Source organism: Aquarana catesbeiana, linkage group LG09 (assembly GCF_042186555.1).
Source record: "Aquarana catesbeiana isolate 2022-GZ linkage group LG09, ASM4218655v1, whole genome shotgun sequence".
In the NCBI taxonomy this organism is placed as follows: domain Eukaryota; kingdom Metazoa; phylum Chordata; class Amphibia; order Anura; family Ranidae; genus Aquarana; species Aquarana catesbeiana.
This window is the reverse complement of record NC_133332.1, coordinates 248,072,927-248,094,840: the sequence shown is the minus strand read 5'-3', so window position 1 is coordinate 248,094,840 and position 21,914 is coordinate 248,072,927. Positions and strand designations below refer to the sequence as shown.

Sequence of the window (21,914 nt, the reverse complement as noted above, 5' to 3'; positions counted from 1 at the left end):
TTTTGACGGTGCACTGCAAAGAGCGCTGTCTCTCTACTGCCACCTGCCGCCCGCAGTGTATAGCGCAGATTATGTACGTGCTCAGAGTGTCGTCTCTGTACTGCCCCCTGCTGTACTCTGGTGTTTAGTACACTCCTCCACACCACGTGTTCAGCCTGTATCTCTCTGCTGCCATCTGCTGAGCATTGTGCAGATCGCATTTCAGCCAAGTCACTCATGGCGCTGATAACCCAGCTACGCCCCCCCGCCCCCCCGCCAAGGTTACCTTCCGGTTCCGGTTGTGGGAGCCCCGGGGCTGCAGGTGAGAGGGGCTCCGCTGACGGGGGATGTACAGCAGGCTGGGAGGAAGATAATGAATGGGACCTACCTGTGGGGGGGGGGGGGGGATTTAGGAGGCAGAAGAAGAGTCCTCGGATTATGACGTCATCAGTCAGGGTAACCTGGGGGGAGGGGAGGTGTCCTCTCCTGGGGGGCTCCTCCTCCACCTGACCACCCCTTCCTATACATCACATGGACTGTTCTCACTACATAGGATGTGTTCTTATTATACACATTGCTGGTACGCCCCCTATAGGTTGCAGAGAGAGAATCCTCCCTGGTCACCTTCAGTGGGCAGTGCCACCACCAAACACAGCCACACCCCAATCAGGTCGTGTAATGCAGACAGGTGTGGTGCGGGTGACCCCTCACCTCCCAGACACCCCCAGAAAAGTCACCCCCCGCAGATCACAGACGTTGGGTATAAACGAGCCCTAAGGGGCCAATAGGGTTGCCGCCTCATCCCTTTAAAACCGAAAAACATATGAATTACACAGGTTCTGTGGCTGATGAAGGTGGTAATTAAACTCACTTGGTGTCTCATCTGCATTCATGTAGTCTTCAGAACCCGTGTAATTTATTTATTTTATTTATTTCAGGTACTTATATAGCGCCGTCAATTTACGCAGCGCTTTACATATACATTGTACATTCACATCAGTCCCTACCCTTAAGGAGCTTACAATCTAAGGTCCCTAACTCACATTCATATACAGGGGCCAATTTAGACAGGATCCAATTAACCTACCAGCATGTCTTTGGAATGTGGGAGGAAACCGGAGAACCCGGAGGAAACCCACACAGGCACAGGGAGAACATGCAAACTCCAGGCAGGTAGTGTCGTGGTTGGGATTCGAACCAGCGACCCTTCTTACTGCTAGGTGAGACTGCTATCCATTACACCACTGTGCCGCCCATTTCAAAGGTGTTCGGTAAGGATGAGCTCTGGCGTGTTCGCACTCTCCACGTGCCGAGCTCACCAGGAAGTCAGCGCTGCGCCAATCACAGCCAGTGAGACATTTCCTGGTCTCTGCAGCCGCACATCGGGAAAATCTCTCACTGCCTGTGATTGGCGCAGCGCCGACTTCCTGGTGAGCTTGGCACGTGGAGAGTGCGAACACGCCAGAGCTCATCCTTAGTCTTCGTGTTTAAAGGGATGAGGTGGCAACCCTAGGGTCCAATCACACGAGGCACTTTAATGCGGGACCTTGTTTTCCCGGGACAGGGATGGGCAGGTGTTGCATGAATCCCATTCATTTCTGCTGGCACACACCACTGCACATACACCGCCAGCGTGTCCTAATTAGGGATCTACCAATATTTTTAAATATCGATATCAGTCAGAAACGTACCGATATTGGTCCTGGCTTTTGTCCTCCTTAGGGTTGCCACATCATCCCTTTAATCCAGGAAACACATTAATTACACAGGTTCTGTGGCTGATTAAGGTGGTAATTAAACTCACTTTGGTGCCTTATCTGCATTAAATCAGCCTCAGAACCTGTGTAATTAATATGTGTCCTGGATTAAAGGGATGATGTGGCAACCCTAGTCCTCCTCCTCCTCCTCCCCTACAGCAGGGCCATAAAGGCTGCTCTCGACAGAGCTGCACCCTTGGGCGAGCAGAGAGATAGTTATGTCATCTCTCACCGCCCGCATGTGGAAGTTTACCCACTCTGATGCCACTGGGCAGAGGCTGCCAGAAGTAGTGACAAACTGCATATGGGTGGTAGGCGACGGTGGCAAATGACATACTGCATCTTGTGATGGTGATGTACAGAATATCGGCACCTGATATCGGCTATCGGCCTGAAAGGTGGCCGAAAAATCGGTATTGGCCCTGAAAAAAAATGATATCGGTCGCCACCCTAGTCCTAATATAACATGTGGGTGAGGGTCTCCAAATGCACCCAGTGCGCTCAGGGACTTGCACGTCATATTAGGACACAGTGGCTGTGAAGCCGCATGTCTCAATAGAAATGAATGGGACGCCGGCACGGGGATGAACACAACACCTGCCCATCCCGGGAAAATATGGACCTGCACAGGACCCGCACTAAAGTGCTTTGTGTGAATGGACCTTAATTGTTATGTTCCCTAACGCCCTGTACACACTATAGAGTTTTCCGACAACAAAATCCATGTTTTTTTTTCTGACGGATGTTGGCTCAAACTTGTCTTGCATACACACGGTCACACAAATCTTGTTGGAAATTCCGATCGCCAAGAACGCGGTGACGTACAACACGTACGACGAGCCGAGAAAAATTAAGTTCAATAGCCAGTGTGGCGCTTCTGCTTGATTCCGAGCATGCGTGGAACTTTGTGCGTCGGAATTTACGAGAACGGATTTAGTTGTTGGAAAATTTGAGATCCAGGTCAGATTTTGTGGTGTCGGAAATTCCGATGGAACCTACACACGGTCGGAATTTCCGACAGCAAGCTCACATCTAACATTTTCCGTTGGAAAATCCTATCGTGTGTACAGGGCATAATTGTGTTAGAAATCTTCAATAGTGTGCCTTCCCGCAGCTACTGGATGCTGCCCTGACCGTCTGTCTTCCAGCACTACGATTGCTGCTACTGAGAAAAGCTGTGCTACCCACCTGCCTTCTCCACCATTCATGTTGCTCATATTATCACACAATGGGGGAGATTTACTAAAACTGGTGCACATAGACTCTGGTGCAGCTTTGTATAGTAACCAATCGACTTCCAGATTTTATTGTCACAGCCCAATTGAACAAGCTGAATTTAGAAGCTGATTGGCTACCGTGCACAGCTGCACCAAGTTCTGTGTGCACCGGTTTTAGTAAATCTACCCCACTCCATCACATTGTGTGAATGGGTGTTGGAGATCCTGTCCTGAACTTCCTCCTCCTTCATTCACAGAACCTCCGTGATTGGAGAATAAGAAGTTGCTTGTCCCTTTGGTGAATGATCCCATAGACATAGGGAATCGATCAGCCATGACACCACAAGCTGCAGCCACAACTTGTGAGCTCATCATTACAAGGTAAGGCAAACAAACAACACAGGGAACAGAACTACGCTAATACCTAGTAAAAACAACAAAACATTTTAGTACGTACAATTTTTTTTTAGTGCTACATTCATAACACCCTCCTGTCTTTGGTTTGCCTGCATTTACCTACATTTACTCATTTAGATGAATACAGAATATCTAATAGTCTCCTGGATGCACACAATTATATCCTGAAAGCAGACTAGGTGCTTTGCACTGAGACAAGCACACACTATAGAAGCATATGTTTTGTTTTTTTTTTTGTTTGAGGGGTTTACAATCACTTTACCAGCAGCTGCTGCTGAGAAAAGTTGCCCCACTTACCAACGAAGACAGACAGGAGGCTGTAATCAATGTAGCACTAAAAAAAATTGTACATACTAAAATGTTTTGTTGTTTTTATTAGGTATTGGTGTAGTCCTGTTCCTTGTGTTGTTTGTTTGCCTTACCTTGTAATGATGAGCTAACAAGTTGTGGCTGCAGCTTGTGGTGTCATGGCTGATCGATTCCCTATGTCTATGGGTTCATTCACCTAGCTTGTTCCTATTCACCAAAGGGACATGCAACTTCTTATTCCGGATCACAATCCATAGCTCACCGTCACAGATGTGGTAGTGCTAATGTGAGGAAACACTGCATGGTAATCTCTCTGTTAATTGTTCCGCCTGTTTGTGTCAGATCTAATTACTGTTTAGCTCTCACCTGCACTAGTACCAGGTCGTGCATTAACCTGTGCAGTGCCATACCGCATGTTTGAAAAGAAACAAAACGTATCTTCACCATGGCCTCATACTAATGTAAAGTATTGTTGGGTTCATCAGGAACACAACTACAGCAATGTATGGAGGATGGTACATTGTGGAGTGATAGTTGGCAAACTATCACTCCACAATGTACCATCCACCATACATTGTGTTCCTGATGAACCCAACAATATGGAAATGCAAGGCAGTTTAGGGGAATGAATACAGCCTTTTGCATGTGTACCTGAAAACTGCACAGCAGTGGATTGTCTAATCCAGTGGTTCTCAACTCCTGTCCTCGGGACCCACTAACAGGCCAGGTTTGCAAGATAACTGAAATACATCACAGGTGATATTATTTGCTGCTCAGCGATTGGAGTATTCTAGTCTGCATCTCCCCAGGGTAATACTTAAATTCTGGCCTGTTAGTGGGTCCTGAGGACCGGAGTTGAGAACCACTGGTCTAATCATTATTCCTTCGCTCCACTGGTCCTGTATATGGTGACAACTGCTGAATCATATTGGTTAGTATGTGGCTGATTTAGGAAAAAATTAAGCTAATTGTGCCTGTAGGAACCAAATACCATGCACCAAGGTCACTATGTTCTTGGAATTTTTTATATATACATACACACACAGTATATACTTTATAATCTCCTGTGTTTTGAAGTTTACGTGTCACAAAGATATAAGTGGAAAAAAAATATACAGACATTTATTTATGAAATAAGATAAACTATTCTAAAGTGTACAGTGAAGGGGGACATGGCTGATTGCTAACGTTGGTCTTTGTTTATAACCACCAATTTGTATTCTGCTTTGGACAGAGTGAAAACACAAAGCTCCCAGAATGCCTTTCCTCCACGGCTTCCGGAGGATAATCTTCGAATACCAGCCACTGGTAGACGAGCTGCTTGGCGCGGTGGGCAAACAAGACCCGGATCAGGCAGAAGAGGCACCAGACACTGCCAGGTACACAACACACTGCAGTATACTAAAGAAGAACTAATGACAAATGTTTAAAACATTATTTACTTCCAATATATATTTATGACAAATCATATTATGTATTAAAAAAATGCTTATAATATTTTTTCTACAGTTCCTTGCACAGTGGGCACCAGGCTAGAAGTGGAAGGTTATTCGCCATAAGATAATCAGACAGTCTATACATAAAAAATAAGCTTAGCAGTGTTTAAAAATGTCATGTACATAAATATACAAGTTAGCTCTCTTTCATACGGGCGGTCCGCCCGATGGATTCAGCTTTACTCAGTGGGAGATCGATCCGCTGATCCCCGCTGAGCAGGCGGATGACAGATCCATCTCCGCTCACTGTACAGAGATGGACCTGTCAGAGCCCCGCTCTCCTCTATGGAGAGATCAAATGGAAATGAACTGCCTGTCTGTTTTCATCTGATTCGATCCACCAGACGGACGAATTTCACGGACAGGATCGGATATCGGCAGATGTCAGCCGATATGTCACGGCTGACATCCGCCGCTCCATAGGAGTGAATAGTGTCCGATCAGTTCCACCTGAAAAACTGACAGGCGGAACTGACCGGAAAGCCCGTGTGAAAGGGGCCTTTGTACATTAACTCATAGAGGCAAGTCTTGCACCTTTAATCTGTGTAGAGCAGTCAGAACCAGTGGCGGCTGGTGCTCAAAATTTTTGGGGGGACGCAAAAATTAAAAAAAACCCCCAAAACATCGAATGCCGCCAGTGTGACCCCCGCCCTCTCGCCGTCTGCCCGGCACTTACCCTGTCTTAGTGGGGCAGCGGGTGACGGTGACGAGCGGGGTCCTTCATGCATCTCCTGCTGTCCTCCTCTCCCGTTTTCTCCTCCTGATTGGCTGAATTGACAGGCGCCGCTATTGGACGCCTATCAGGTGACGGGTAACAGACCTGAGCACCTGATTGGTGGAGAGGTGGTTCAGTGTTTGGAAAGCGAATATTCATTTGCTTTTCTAATACAGCTGCTAGCGCCAAGCATGGCGCTCGCTGTTTACCTTTTTTGACGCCTATTAGAGTTTATGGCTCTAATCAGGTGCTTCAAAAAAATACCCCGCCGCTGTAATTCAGGTGCCTAAATAGGCGGGGGGGTGGCAGTGGCGGCCATAGAGGGGGTGGCTGAAGAGAGGGGGAGGTGCCGTGCACCCTTATGGACGCACTGCCACTGGTCAGAACACTATTAAGGGCCTGTTTATAAATCAGATTTATGACGTTACTGCCACCATGTTGCTGCTTTTCAATGAAAACAAATCATTAAACATTTAAAAAAACAGGTGGTCACTCTGGGGAAAGCAGTGTCCATATACATAAACCTCTTGCTGCCAGCCATAGCACAGTGGTGGACTTTTACAGAATGAGTTGCCACAGATATGCGTCCATCCTGTGCCGCTGTTCTGTGCTTGGAACAAGCTCACTCGGGGCCCCCCAGCACTGTGACTGAGCTGTCAGCTACAACTCCCAGTCCAGGTCATGATCGTGAGCTTGTAAGACAGGCTTCTTAGCACGTGACTGCTGTTTTGGCATAAAAAAATCCCTTAAAGAGTGTTGGTGATAAGGGGGGGGGGGTGCCAGGAGAAGAAAAATGGTCCCATGACTTCAACACCAACCGGGTTTTCCTGCAGTCATGGAATTATGCAGAGAACACTCCGATGGATACTCCAGATTGTGCTCTGCATTTTACAAATGATACGTAAAATGCAGGTGCATTGTGGCGTAAACACTGCTGTATTCTGTTGATAGCGGTATCTAATCCCTGTTTTAAATCGGGCTTTAAAATTGCTAAACACATCATCGGGGGGGCCGGCTGAGGAGAACCAAGATGGCGGCGCAGGACACACCCAAACATCGGCTCACTGCAGGACAGCACTGGATCCGCTGGGCAGGTATTTTCTTTTGAAGAGAACACCACATAACAGATGTGATGAGCGGAGAAAAAGCTGGCAACAAGTGAAGTTCCTTTTTACTTTGTTAGTTACCATGCTGGTATGAAATCCATCACAAATATGTTGTTGTGCATAAAATGTACACAGCTTTTTGTACATCACATTTTACTTTTGTTCTGATTGCCCTCAGTTACCTGGTTGGACACAATGACAAGTTTTTAGCTTTGAATGAACTTCTGGAGAGGCACTCTGACTCGGCCTATTACAAGGATGGGATAAGTTACTCCCTGCTAAAGGTGGCTGAACTGGGTGTGGTCCCCGCTGCTGAAATCCTCCTGCAATATGGGGCTGATCTTAGCTTTGAGGGTAAGTATTCAAACCCTCCCTGAAGGTGTGTGTGAGAAATAAATATATTTAATGGTTCTAAAGGCTGAAGGTTTTTAAGTATTGGGGGAGGGCTGCTGAACACAGAAGATGTTTTACCTGCATGCATTCTGTGCATGAAGGTAAAAAAAACTTTCTGTGTTCAGCAGCCTCCTCTTGATCCAGCGATGTACAGAGAGTCTCGGCTATCCCCGGACTCCCTCTCCTCATTGGCTGAGCCAGTTATTGATGTTTACAGAGGACATTTAAACTGGCAGGTTATAATAGGATTCTGGTACAGCTCTCGGGGGATAGCAGCAGAAAGGAAAACTGAAAGTTTATAGTTATAGCCTTGCATGATTTGCACAGATATATTCTTATCTCCCCTTCAGCCCAAAATGGATACAGAGGATAACAAAGCTGTAGTGTAGAGTTTAGTGCAACGTTAAAGGATAAGTTCACCTTTGTATAAAAAAAATAATAAATGTACATCTTTTTGCAGGTAAAAAAATTGGCGGTTAATATTTTTTTTACTAGTAGCCTGCAAAGCATTGTACCTGCAATCAGCAGATTGCGGGTGCAATGCAGGTCTTTTACAGATTGTTAGTGTAAGCTGCCTGCTTGTACCACCGATATGAGCAAGCAGTTACAGAATGACATGAAGCATCAATGAACTACCTAGAGAACGCAATAGCTCCCTGGTAGTTCATTGAGAACTGTATAGGTTGTCTGTACTTGTAGTTCTAACATTTACAGAACGCAATGTAGTTCTTACATTCACAGCTGTCCCAAGGGGGAATAGGGGGCTGCTGCAATAGTAACATGTTACAAATTACACCCTGAATATGGCTGTAGTATGTTACAAAAGTTGAACTTATCCATTAAATATCACTTTACATGCACAGGTATGGGTTCTCTTGCATGCTTATTTATTGATGACTGAAACAGCTCTTGGACAGGGTGAAAGGTCCCACAAACTGGAAGTTTTAACCTTTCTTACTGTTTTTTCTTTTAGATCCAGTGACGTATTACACAGCTCTACACATTGCAGTGCTGAGAAACCAGCCTGACATGGTGGAGCTGCTGGTGCAGAAAGCAGCTGATATTAACAAAAGGGATCGGGTAAGACATAATCTTTTATTCTTTATATATTTTTTATATGGCTGTATTGCAAGTAAGGCTTCATTCAGGCAGGTGCATAAACCTGTACCTCCGTGCATTTGGGTGTGTTTATGCGCTCGGGGAATGGCAGGTGTTGAGTGCAGCCAGCCTGTCAAATTCCATGACATGCTGAGAGAGGCAGCAGTTGTATGGATCATAACACATCAGTGGTTACATCTGCAAAGGAAGGGAGGTGAAGAATTCTTCAGTATATGTGCTTGCTATCTAGAGAGCAGACACATAACCATCTTGTATATTCTTTGGTTTCAGATTCATGAGAGTAGCCCTCTGGATTTGGCAAGCGAGGAGCCAGAAAGACTGCCCTGCCTTCAGCGACTACTGGACCTCGGCGCCGATGTGAATGCAGCTGACAAAAATGGTCAGTGAATGACACTGCTGCCACCCTGAGACAGAATTAATTGGAAATTAAATGTTTACAATTACAATTTTCTTGGTGTGACTTTATAGTTCTCGGAGTGGACTCTGTAGTTTGCAGCTTAAAGTGGTTGTAAACCCTCTCCCATACCCGGTGAAGTGAACAGCCTCAGATGATACACAGGGACTAAGGGAGGGTTATAACCCCTATAAGGTTTATTTTTGGCATCTGTGTACCATTGCAGAGATGTCACTTCCTGTCCCATAGCCAAAACAGGAAGTGAGAGGAAATCCCTGGTTGTTACTAGCACTAGTGTCCCCATTGGAAGATATCCTGACTGCTCCTGTTCAGGGTTCAGATTTGTTGATAACAGTAAACAGGACTTATAGGGAGGGTGAACCTTCCTAATGGGAGTACAGACTTCACTAAAAGCCTGACAGGGGTTCTATCTGAAACTTGAAGTAAAAATAAAGGCAAATTTTTTTTTAATCTTTTTTTGCATTCCTATTTTATAGTTCAGAGGTCAGTTTAGAATCTTTGAGGTGGCCACATGTATTGAATAGGTTTTGATCTGCAACTGGAATAGAAACTAAGGCATAGGTTCTATGTTACCTGTTTGTAACAGAGCAAAGGGCACGTATGTGCTTTTACTTACAGCAACTAAACAGGTTTGTTAGTATGTGGTCCTTTTCTTATGCTGTTTTGTGGTTGTCTTTTATTTATTTTTGCTTTTATTAGTTTAAGCCCAGGTTCACACTTTGACAGTTTAAAATCACACGACAAGTCGCACCCTATTTGTTCCTATGGAACCGTTCAGATCAGTGCAACTCTGACTTGCACTGATTTTGAAAAGGTTCCTGCACTATTTTTGGCGTTTTCAGGTACGACTTTCATAGACATCTGTGTATGAAGTCGCACAGATGTGGGCAAGCCGCACATGAAATCGTACTGACCCACGGATGTGGGTTTCAAAGCCACGTTCAGTGTCAATCAGGGCTAAAGGCCTGTTAGTGTTTCTTTTTTTTTCTGGCCTCCATGTTTGTTTCTTTGCTTTTTCCAGGTAAGACAGCACTGCTTCACGCCCTGGCCAGCAGCGATGGAGTTCAGATCCACAACACTGAAAATATCAGGCTCTTGCTGGAAGGAGGTAAGCGGCTCCTCACTGGGGAAGTTTGCCATGGTTTTTGTGTTCGTTTAATGGTGCTGAGATCCCAGGTAGATTTCCCTGTGAAAATTCCTGATCTCAGCACGTCCTTAGAAGCAGATCTAAACCAGGAAAATACTGTGTTCCATTAATGCAGTGGCATCTATTCATGCTTTTCTCCTTCATAAACCACTGTCAATCAACATTATGTAAGAAGGGGACGGGAACAGACACACATGAGTGTAACAGATGCTGGATTGCATATTTAGCTTGTCAGTTCAAGGAAAAGAGGGTCAAATGTTAATTGGTTCTCCTTAGTAATTTTTTACAACTTCTCATTTTTAAAAAATATTCTAGCTTTGTTGAAAAGCAAAAAAAATTTTCACCAGGTGAACTATATTTATAGCAATATAATGCCTGTTGCAAGAGATGGCTGTAAGTGGAGTTTCAAGCCTCATAGCCGGTTCACACCGAGGCAGCGCGACTGCCTCAGGCGAACTGCACACGACAGCAGCGGCGACTTGCAAAACTACTTCTATATAGAAGTTAATGCAAGTCGCCTCAAGTCACCCCCAAAGTAGTACAGGAACCTTTTTCTAAGTCGGAACGACTTGCGTCACTCCTATTAGAACGGTTCCATTGTACAGAACGGAACGCGACTTGTCAGGCGGCTAAGTCACCTGAGAAGTCGCCCCAGTGTGAACCGGCTGTAATGCCTGTTGCAAGAGATGGCTGTAAGTGGAGTTTCAAGCTGTGCACAGATTTCCTGCTAAAGGATAAGTTCACCTTTTGGGAAAAAATAATAAATGTACATATTTTTGCAGGGAAAAAAAATGCATTGTTTTTATTTTTTCCCTAAAGAGTTTGAAAAGCATTGCACCCGTGATCAGGAGAGTGCAATGCCAGACTCCTGGATCTGATACAAGCTGCAGGGCTTGTGATTGAGCTACGAGGCCACTCATCAGCGAGCTAGGGGGTGTTCTGTACATAGCCTTGCTTGTAAACCAACATTTGAATGTTTTTCTTTTTGAAAATGTCTGGCTGCAGATTGCAGAATTAAATTGTTTTGTTTAATATCCTTTACAATGCAAAATGACTTGAATAGTAATTACATTTTCTACCAGGGTAATGTGAGTTTTTATGTCTCCATATGGATTTCCTCCCATAGTGCATTAAAGCAGAGCTCCACCCAAAGGCCACCCCAGGCCACTATCACATTTGGTATTTTTTTGGGAGGGAGCTGCTACCTGGTTTTGATAAGTACCCGCTCTCATTTCTGGCTGAGATTGCCATGGTGATCCGAGTCGGAAGATCACCCCCTCCTTCCCCGCAGTCTTCTGGGACACATCACAGATCCCGGAAGACTGCAGGACCATACACAAGGCACAGTGAGACTCGCGCATGCACAGTAGGAAACAGGATGTGAAGCTGTTAGGCTACACTTCCTGTTTCACCTAATAGAGATGCCTGCACTCGAAGCCGGGTAAAGAATTGGCTCGGGTGAGGACATTGCGGGATCCCTGGACAAGTAAGTGTCCTTATATTAAAAGTCAGCAGCTACAGTATTTGTAGCTGCTGACTTTCATATTTTTTGGGGGGGAGCCTGGAGCTCCTCTGTAAGATACTGGTAGACTAGTTTGGTGTCCCCACAAATTGGAAGTTATTATAGAATCGGTAGCTGCCAAGCTCCTTCAGAGGTAAAGGCTGATATGAATGGGTCTACCTGCTTTGTAAAGCACTGAAGAATCTTTAGCTTAATGCAAATAAATAACATTTAAATTCTAGGTGTAGCAATCCTATTGTTTTTTCCCTTTACAGGTGCTGATGTAAAGGCCACCACAAAGGACTGTGACACCGTATTCTCCAGCATCATCTTTCTGTTAGGGGAGACGGTAGGATCTGACAAAGAAGAGGCCAAGCTGATCAATACCTTCTGCTTCCGGGTCAGCCGCCTCCTGATGTCCCACGGGGCCGACCCCAGCGACTGTCCATCTCATGAGTCCCTCACCCACACATGTCTCAAGAACTTCAATCTCCACTTCCCTCTCTTGCGCTTTCTGCTGGAGTCCGGCGCCTCTTACAACTGTTCTCAGCATGGTCCTTCCTGCTGGTCCGGCTTCCACATCATGTTTGATAGGCTCTGTTCTTACCTGGGCAGCTGTGAGGACTGTGACTCTCTGGAACTGCTGAACAAAGCAGAAAGTGTGCTGGACCTCATGATAGCCCAGTCTCCTCTCATCTCCCTGCCCAGGAACTTTGAAGTAAACCCAGCGAGCTGCAGCGTCCATGCAGATAGAGTGACTGTCCTATATCAGTCCCTGAAACAGCTTGAGCAGTCACCTCCTTCCTTAAAGCATTTGTGCAGGGTCTTCATTCGCCAGAGGCTCAGGCCATGGCCTGTAGATGTAAAGGTGAAGGCTCTTCCCCTACCAGACAGGTTGAAGTGGTACCTCCTCATTCACCCCACTGCCTCCTCAGAGGACGATCTATAGCAGCCTGGCCTGAAAAGACTACGCCAAGCTTAGGCAACCTGTGGAGGTCCAACTTCCAGCATGCTTTGGAGACTGAGAGGTGGTCTAAGCTGGTGTTACCCAGTCCTATGATTACATGTGTTGGTGACACAACATAACTATTTTGGCTTCCATAGCACAGAAACTTCATCCCATCCTCTGGATCTCTCCTGTGTGTGACGTTATCTTGTTTGTTAATTGAAGGCTGATCCATTTCACCGATGCCTGTGCTGTCATTGCATGTGTCACATTCCCCCATAGCCAAACCTCATGGGAATCCTATTTATTCCAATAAACAATCATTTTCTGTGGGTTTCCATTACCCGGCTAGGTCACCTTCAGTGGTAAACCTGACATGACAGCTGTACATGAAAAGTAAGACATGGAAGTAATTTGTATGAAATAATGCCTTTAAAAACGTTAATTTTATGAAGGTGCTCTTGTGCAAGAGTCATATTCTTATACAGTGTTATGTGAAGCTGTCAGCTTGTAGTTCTCAATGATCAACCAGGGGGTTGTTGAGTAATCCAGTAGTTCATTGAGTCTTCCTGTCAGTGTGTGCCTGCCCAGATCGGAGGTACAGACAGTCTGCAGGACTGTAGCATTACACCTGTGATCTGCTGATCCCAAGTAAAATGCTTTACAGGTCCCTAACAAAAAATAATAAATGCATATTTTTTATCTGCAAAAAAAATTTGCATTTATTATTTTTTTGGAAATGTGAACTTATGCTATAAAGTCGAACTCCAGCCAAAACTTTGTTAAGTTAAAGCAGAATTCCAGCTTTCCTATCATTTTCACCCCCTTCCTACCCAGGCCAATTTTCAGAGCTGTCACACTTTGAATGACAATTGCACGGTCATGCAACACTGTGCCCATGTTACATTTTTATCTTTTTGCCCCCCCACACAAATAGAGCTTTATTTTGGTGGTATTTAATCACTGCTGTTTTTTTATATGGTTTGCTAAATAAAAAAAAAAACCTGAAAATTTCAAAGAGAAAAAAAAAAAAAAAAAAAAAAAAAGGTTTTTCAGTTTGTTATAAAATTTTGCAAACAGGTAATTTTACTCCTTCACTGATAATCCGTGCCCTGAATATCAGTGTTATGTCCCTTTCACACAAGCTGGTTATGTCAATAACCAGCTTGTGTTTACATCGTGATCGGCTGTTATGGGAAACAGCTGATCACGTGGTAAAGGGCCACAGATTGGCTCTTTACCCCGATCTGTGATCAGCTGTGTCTGGAGTACACAGCGCTCGCAGAGCAGGCCACCCACACACCTCAATAATAGGAGGACATCATATGACCCTCCCAGAACTGGTGGGCCACGCTGTAGCCGTCATTTGGCTATAGTGCGATCGGCAAGTGGTTAAATATTTTGTTTGGGCCAAGCTGGCTGACTTCTCATCTGCTGTCAGAATTAAAAAGTATGGCTGTGTGTTTCTCGGCCATTCAGGAGAAGCCTTGTATTTTTATCAATGAACTGCTTGGCTGCAGTGGACAGCCGGGTAGATGACATCAGAGAAAGCCTTACATTCATCTTTTTATTTCCGGCAGCAGTGGAGAAATGACCAATACTGCTACCAGAACACAGCACCAGGAAATAGCTTGTTTGAGCCTACTTGGCCCAGATCCAACTATTTAAAATGATAGGAACGTTGAAATTCTACTGGACAGCTGGTAATGGATAAAGTTCCAACAGATTTTAAATTATATCTGTGTCTTCATCGAGGGAATTTTTCCAGGAATTGCTTTTTATAAAATGTTAGTTGCTTTGTCAAACATGGCATTTAGTTTGGTGGCTTAAAGTGTTACTAAACCCACAACCATAAAATCAGTGTGTATATGCAGTAAAGCATGCTTGTTATACTCACTGGAATCTAAGGGGTTAATCCTCCGCATTGTGTAAATAGCTTGTTTGATCTTGCCTACTTTGATCCTCTCCTTCTTCCACTGTCCCCAATCTATCTCCTGATAACACAGAGCCTTTGGAGTCACCCTGCACATGCTCAGTTTGCTGTGTATTGCTAGAGTGTATTTTTTTTCTTTTTCTTGGGAGGGTGCATGTGATCGACACAGGGCCAAACAGCATTGTCAAGACAGAGGGTCAGGGGTCCTGCAGCCTCATAGGACGGTCAGAGGAGAGTGAGAACTCCTCCTACAAGCTTTACCCAGATACTGATAGAAGTCACAAGATTGCTATATACTGCTGATGAGAAGTATTTAGAAGTTTATATTTACTAAAATAATTGCATTTCCATGTACTGTGGAAGACCAGATATAGTGAATAGGGTCCTGGGTTTAGTAACGCTTTAATTTTGGTCTCATACCACAGAGAGGTACAGCCACGTCAGAGGCAAGTTGCTATGTGAGATTTTGTTAAGTTACCCAGCAACAGTTTTTTTCTCTCCAAGCTCAACCAACCATTGAGGCTGTAACTCCTTCGGGGTTGTCATAGGTCTCTAGTTGGTCCCTCTCACTAGTCTCCTTCTTGTAGTGTCACGTTTGGTGGACAGCGTCTTCACCAATTTACAGCCGTGCCATACTTTCTATTCTTAAAGCAGAGCTCCATCCATTTTTGTGTTTATTAAAAGTCAGCAGCTACAAAAAGTGTAGTTGCTGACTTTTAATAAACAGACACACACCTGTCCCATGATCCAGCGGTGTACTCACTCCTGTCGCTTTCACCCCGTGTTCTCCCTCAGCGGCACCGGCATCTTCACTATGGGCACCTGGTTGTGCACATGCGTGAGCGGCGCTGCACACTGTGACTGGTCCCGAAGTCTTTTTTAGGACATGTCATGTGTCCCAGAAGACTTCAGGAAGGAAAACTTCCGCTTCCAATCGCCTAAGATGACCAGAACGGAAGTGGGAGTGGGTCCTTGTCAAAATCAGATACCTGCACCCCCTCCTCCCCAAAAGCTCTGTTTCACAAACAGGAGCTGGGTAGGAGGCCTTAATGCGGAAGTTCCAATTTTGGGCGGAACTGCTTTAAAGTGGGTGTAAACCCTCACATTTACCCAGTGATATGAACAGCCTCAGATGATACACAGAGATTAAACAAATCCTCCTACATAAGTTTTACATGTATATATGCTGTCTTCAGCTTTATATACTGTTTAGAAAGGTCAGATCATGTTAGGAGATTTTCTCTTCCTGTTCAGCACTGCAGTGAAGCCTGGGCATACAGCCAAGACAGCTGATTGGAGGAAAGGCACACACCCCCTCTCCTCATAGGTAGAGACTTTCAGCTCTGTTGACTAGTTACATAGTCAGGTTGAAAAAAGACCATCCAGTTCAACCTTAAAAACAATAAATATATAAAATAAAAAATATCGTACAATCCAATATACCCAATTTTATACCCACAGTTGATCCAGAGGAAGGCAAAAAAATCCCAGCAGAGCAGGCTCCAATTTGCTACAGCAGGGGAAAAAAATCCTTCCTGATCCCCCAAGAGGCAATCGGATTTTCCCTGGATCAACTTTGCCTATAAATGTTAGTACCCAGTTATATTATGCACAGTGGTGTAGTGGATAGCACTTTCACCTAGCAGTAAGAAGGGTTGCTGGTTCGAATCCCAACCACGACCCTACCTGCCTGGAGTTTGCATGTTCTCCCTGTATGTTAATTGGATCCTCTCCAAATCGTCCCTAGTATGTATAAATGTGAGTTAGGGACCTTAGAGTGTAAGCTCCTTGAGGGTAGGGACTGATGTGAATGTACAATGTATATGTAAAGCGCTGCGTAAATTGACGACGCTATATAAGTACCTGAAATAAATAATAATAAATAATTTAGGAAAGTATCCAGGCCTTTCTTAAAGCAATCTACTGAGCTGGCCAGAACCACCTCTGGCGGGAGTCTATTCCACATTTTCACAGCTCTTACTGTGAAGAAACCTTTCTCCGTATTTGGAGATGAAATCTCTTTTCCTCTAGACCAGGGATATGCAATTAGCGGACCTCCAGCTGTTGCAAAACTACAAGTCCCATCATGCCTCTGGGTGTCATGCTTGTGGCTGTCAGAGTCTTGCTATGCCTCATGGGACTTGTAGTTTTGCAACAGCTGGAGGTCCGCTAATTGCATACCCCTGCTCTAGACGTAAAGCGTGCCTCTGGGTTGAACGTAAAGAGAATAACTCAACACCAAATTCACTATATGGACCCCTTATATATTTGAACATGTTGATCATATCCCCCCTTATTCTCCTCTTCTCAAGAGTGAGTAAATTCAGTTCCTCTAATCTTTCCTCATAGCTGAGCTCCTCCACGCCTCTTATCAGTTTGGTTGCCCTTCTCTGCACTCTCTCCAGTTCCCAGATATCCTTTTTGAGAACTGGTGCCCAAAACTGAACTGCATCTTCCAAGTGAGGCCTTACTAATGATTTGAACAGGGGCAAAATTATATCTCTCTCTCTCTGGAGTCCATACCTCTCTTAATACAAGAAAGGACTTTGCTCGCTTTGGAAACCGCAGCTTGGCATTGCATGCTATTATTGAGCTTATGATCTACCAAAAGCCCCAGATCCTTCTTCACCACGGATTCCCCCATTTTTCCTCCCCCTATTATGTATGATGCATGCATATTCTTAGCCCCCAAGTGCACAACTTTACATTTCTCAACATTAAACCTCATCTGCCACATAGTCACCCGATTAGACAGTGCATTGAGGTCGGCTTCTAAATTGGAGACATCCTGTAAGGACGTTATTCCACTGCATAGCTTGGTGTCATCTGCAAAGACAGAAATGTTACTCCCAGACTCAATATCATTTATAAAGTTATTAAAAAGTAAGGGTCCCAGCACTGAACCTTGGGGTACACCACTGATAACCTTAGACCATTCAGAGTAAGAATCACTAATCACTACTCCCTGAATTCTGTCTTTTAGCCAGTTTTCTATCCATTTACTATTTGATATTTCCAAGCCTGTAGACTTTACCTTACACATGAGCCATGTGTGGGGAACTGTGTCAAATATACACATGGGAATATACTGTGCAGTGAGGTCCCAAATAGTATTTTTATCTTTCCCGTATGTATTTCTTGTTTACAGCTAACATCAAATGAAATCATGTTATGATCACTGCTACCCAGGTGTTCCTTTATCTGGACATTAGTAATAAGCTCTGCATGGTTTGAGATTACCAGGTCCAACAGAGCTTCATTCCTAGTTGGGGCCTCAATAAACTGGACCATAATATTGTCCTGTCATATGTTTAAAAATGTTTGCCCTTTAACTGTCCCAGCAGTGCCATTACTCCAGTCAATTTCTGGGTAGTTAAAATCCCCTATCATTATCACTGTCCCAGCCCTTGCAGCCCTTTCAATCTGTGCAAGGAGTTGAATCTCCACCTCCTCGTGAACATTGGGTGGTCTATAACAAACTCCAATGATTGATAAGTTTGAACTAAGCCCATCTATATGCAGTTCCATTCATAATGCTTCAGACTCATCACACTCTCCCTCAACCAGGTCCTCTTTCACACTTGCTTTGAGATCACTTCTCACATAGAGACAGACCCCGCCACCTTTCCTTTTAACCCTGTCCCTCCCAAAAGAGTGCATAGCCAGGAATATTAATAGCCCAGTCATGTGAGGATTGAAGCCAAGTTTCAGCAATACCAATTACACCATAGCTCTCCTCATGCACCAGAGCTTCCAACTCACCTATTTTGCAAGGCAGACTTCTGGCATTGGTGTACAAACACTTTAATTTATTTTATTTTATTTATTTCAGGTACTTATATAGCGCCGTCAATTTACGCAGCGCTTTACATATGCATTGTACATTCACATCAGTCCCTACCCTCAAGGAGCTTACAATCTAAGGTCCCTAACTCACATTCATACATACTAGGGACAATTTAGACAGGATCTAATTAACCTACCAGCATGTCTTTGGAGTGTGGGAAGAAACCGGAGTACCCAGAGGAAACCCACGCAGGCACAGGGAGAACATGCAAACTCCAAGCAGGTAGTGTGGTTGAGATTCGAACCAGTGACCCTTCTTACTGCTAGGCGAGAGTGCTACCACTACACCACTGTGCCGCCCTATGCATTATTACATTTTGCTCTGGTGTTTTTCATATCATTTTTAGTAGTACAAATGGTACTATAGTTTCCAATGGCTGTTTGCAACATGGGAAATTTCTTGTCACCTGCCATAACCCTCCCCCCATCTATCCCCATTCCACCCTCCATTAATGTCTGACCCCTAACTGACCTGTCTGCCCGATGTAATTCTAGTTCACCCTCACCCCTCAATCCTAGTTTAAATACTCCTCGAGCCTTCCCATAAACCTCTCCCCCAGCACAGCAGACCCCCTTCCATTCAAGTGAAAACCGTCTCTAGCATATAGGTTGCACCCCAATGAAAAGTCAGCCCAGTGCTCTAGAAACCCAAATCCCTCCTCCCTACACCAGGTCTTTAGTTCAGGGCTCTCTATTTATAGCATCATCCCCAACCCAAAAAGCTTTGGCTGCTTTTATCATATGTGATAGAGAACTTATCAGGAGTTATCAGACCATAACAGAAGAACAGATCAGGACAAAGCTACAGGACATAGTGCTTTGAAGAGAGATGAGAAAACACTGCAGATAAATGTGCCTAGCTCAAATTTCTTGAATCGGGTTTACATCCACTTTAATAATCAGTTTAATTGTATTCCAAAAAATATTTAGTAACTTGAAACTGATCTGCTTTTCAGTCACTTTTTTTTTTTTTTTTTTTTTTAACTTTAGGTAGTATTCTTTTATTTTCAGGGTGTCGGTTGTGACACGGTACTGACTCATCAGAATTTGGACAGGATAAACGCAATCCAAAAAAAATAGTCTCTTTCTGTGACTAATAAAAGATAAACAGTGTTTATAGGCAGCGGTACATGACAACAGAAAGCGTTTTGTTGGTTGAACGCAGGAGACTCGCTGATGATTCAGAAACAGGCCAGAGACAGGTTTTCTTCTGGGCCACATTTATTAACCACTTGCCGACCAGCCGCCATCATCATACTGCGGCAGGTCGGGGCGAGCCGTCGTAGCTATACGTCGGCTCCTTTAAGTGGGATAGCAGGCGCATACCCGCTGCACTGAGGGGGTGCCGATGCTCGTGACCGCCAGCCACGCGCGATCACGGGCATGAGAGGCAGAACAGGGACATGGGTGTGTAAACACACAAATCTCTGTTCTGTGAGAGGCAGATTGTGAGTTCCTAATAGCTAGGAACCACGATCTGTCATCCCCTCTAGTCAGACCCCTCCCCCCTACAGTTAGAACACACTGAGGGAACACAGTTAACCCCATTGATCGCCCCCTAGCGTTAACCCCTTCCCTGCCAGTGACATACAGTAATCAGTGCATTTTTATAGCATTGATCGCTGTATAATTGTCACTGGTCCCAAAAATGTGTCCGCCGCAATATCTCAGTCCTGATAAAAATCGCTGATCACTGCCATTACTGGTAAAAAAAAAAAAAAAAAGCCATAAATCTATCCATTTTGTAGACGCTATAACTTTTGCGCAAACCAATCAATATACTCTTATTGTGATTTTTATTACCAAATATATGTTGAAGCATACATATCGGCCTAAACTGAGGAAAAAATTTGGGGATATTTATTATAGCAAAAAGTACAAAATAATGTTTTTTTTTTTCAAAATTGACGCTTTTCTTTTTGTTTATAGTGCAAAAAATAAAAACTGCAGAGATTATCAAATGCCACCAAAAGAAAGCTGTATTTGTGGGGAAAAAAAAGGACATCAATTTTATTTGGATGCAATGTCGCACACCCGCACAATTGTCAGTTAAAGCGAAGCAGTGCGGTATTGCAAAAAATGGCCTGGTCATTGAGCGGCCAAATCTTCCGGGGCTGAAGTGGTTAAAGTGTCTGAAAGAGTATCTTGCGGACTATAAAAACCAAAATGAACACAGTAACTGCTGCAATTTGGTTGCTGTAGATCAGTGACACTTTGGAACATGGGTGCTCAACTTGTGGCCCTCCAGCTGTTCCTGAACTACAATTTCCAGCATGCCTTTGGGGAGTCATGCTTATAACTATGAGCTTTGCAAAGCATGATGGGACTTTTAGTTCCGCAACAACTGGAGCAACCATGCTTTAGAACATAAGGACTCTTGTGAGCATGTAATGGCCCCTAAAAAAATATAATGGCACCTTCCTTTTTGGCAAACTCATTCGAGCAACTTCTGACACTGACTGCAGGAGTTTTGTCTGATTTTGTAATAGAAGCGACGTTCCGTCGCTGCCATCTTGCTACACCCCGCACTCAGTCGCAGTAAGGATACAGTGAGAAGCGGACATTTTGTTACACCCACCGGAGTCTTGCATTTCACACTTATTTTTAACAGTAAGCTCAGCTTATATTGTGAAATAAAATTTCGAAATCCGTCTGTTTTGATGTTGATTTTCAAAGCAGCGGTGTTCTGTCAGATTAGCAAAGCTGTAAGATCAGCAGGCTTGCTGCTGCTTTGAAAATTCAACATCAAAACAGTGTCACGGATTTTTAAATACTGTATGTCACGATATAAGCTCAGTTTACTGGTAAAAATAAGTGGGAAATGCATGACTCTGGTGGGTGTAACAAGATGTCGGCTTGCCGCCTTCTTACTGTGGCCAAGTGCGGGGTGTAGCAAGATGGCGGCGACAGAACGTCACTTCCGTTACAAAATCTGACAGGTCACCTAATCCGACGAAACACAGGCAGGCACTCAGATTACACACTTCTATAATAAACTCTCACCATGAGAGTTTAGAACAACCCATCCAGTTTAAAATAGAGATTAAAAGGCAAACATTTGTGTATAACATATAAATAAAAAAACACACAAGGGTGCAAACTCCTTGTGCATTACCACCAAACAATTTAATGAATCCCCAAGGACAAATGGATACTCAAACATATAAAAACGTCAAGCATGTAAAATGGATACTTCAGCTATGGGTGGTGTCCCTGTCAATGAACCATCTGATTGAAAAGCCAACACGTTTCAGGAGACAAGCCCCCTTCATCAGATGAAGGGGACTTGTCTCCAAAAACACATTAGCTTTCCTATCAGATGGTCCATTGACGGAGACACCACCCATGGCTGAAGTATCCATTTTACATGCTTGGCGTTTTTATGTTTGAGTATCCATTTGTCCTTGGGGATTCATTAAATTGTTTGGTGGCAATGCACGAGGAGTTTGCACCGTTGTGTGTTTTTTTTTTTGTTTTTTTTTATATGTATACACAAATGTTTTGCCTTTAATTTCTATTTTAAACAGAATGGGTTGTTCTAAACTCTCATGGTGAGAGTTTATTATAGAAGTGTGTAATCTGAGTGCCTGCCTATGTTTCGTCAGATTAGGCGACCCG

At 44.2% G+C, this 21,914-nt stretch overlaps 1 protein-coding gene across 1 annotated transcript; it reads left to right on the top strand.

The window, feature by feature from the left end:
- Positions 1 to 241: 241 nt before the first annotated feature.
- On the top strand, positions 242 to 12,975 carry ASB6 (ankyrin repeat and SOCS box containing 6). The gene is made up of 7 exons (XM_073600137.1): positions 242 to 301; positions 4,914 to 5,058; positions 7,175 to 7,350; positions 8,363 to 8,469; positions 8,779 to 8,887; positions 9,945 to 10,031; positions 11,847 to 12,975. Exons 2-7 carry the CDS (start codon positions 4,937 to 4,939, stop codon positions 12,518 to 12,520), a joined length of 1,275 nt encoding a protein of 424 aa, XP_073456238.1. The 5' UTR covers positions 242 to 301; positions 4,914 to 4,936; the 3' UTR covers positions 12,521 to 12,975.
- Positions 12,976 to 21,914: the final 8,939 nt, after the last annotated feature.

Coding starts and splice junctions, on each gene's coding strand:
- ASB6 (XM_073600137.1), top strand. CDS start 4,937: ATGCCTTTCCTCCACGGCTTCCGGAGGATAATCTTCGAATACCAGCCA. Junction 7,351..8,362: donor GGCTGATCTTAGCTTTGAGG/GTAAGTATTCAA, acceptor TTTTTCTTTTAG/ATCCAGTGACGTATTACACA. Junction 8,470..8,778: donor ATATTAACAAAAGGGATCGG/GTAAGACATAAT, acceptor CTTTGGTTTCAG/ATTCATGAGAGTAGCCCTCT.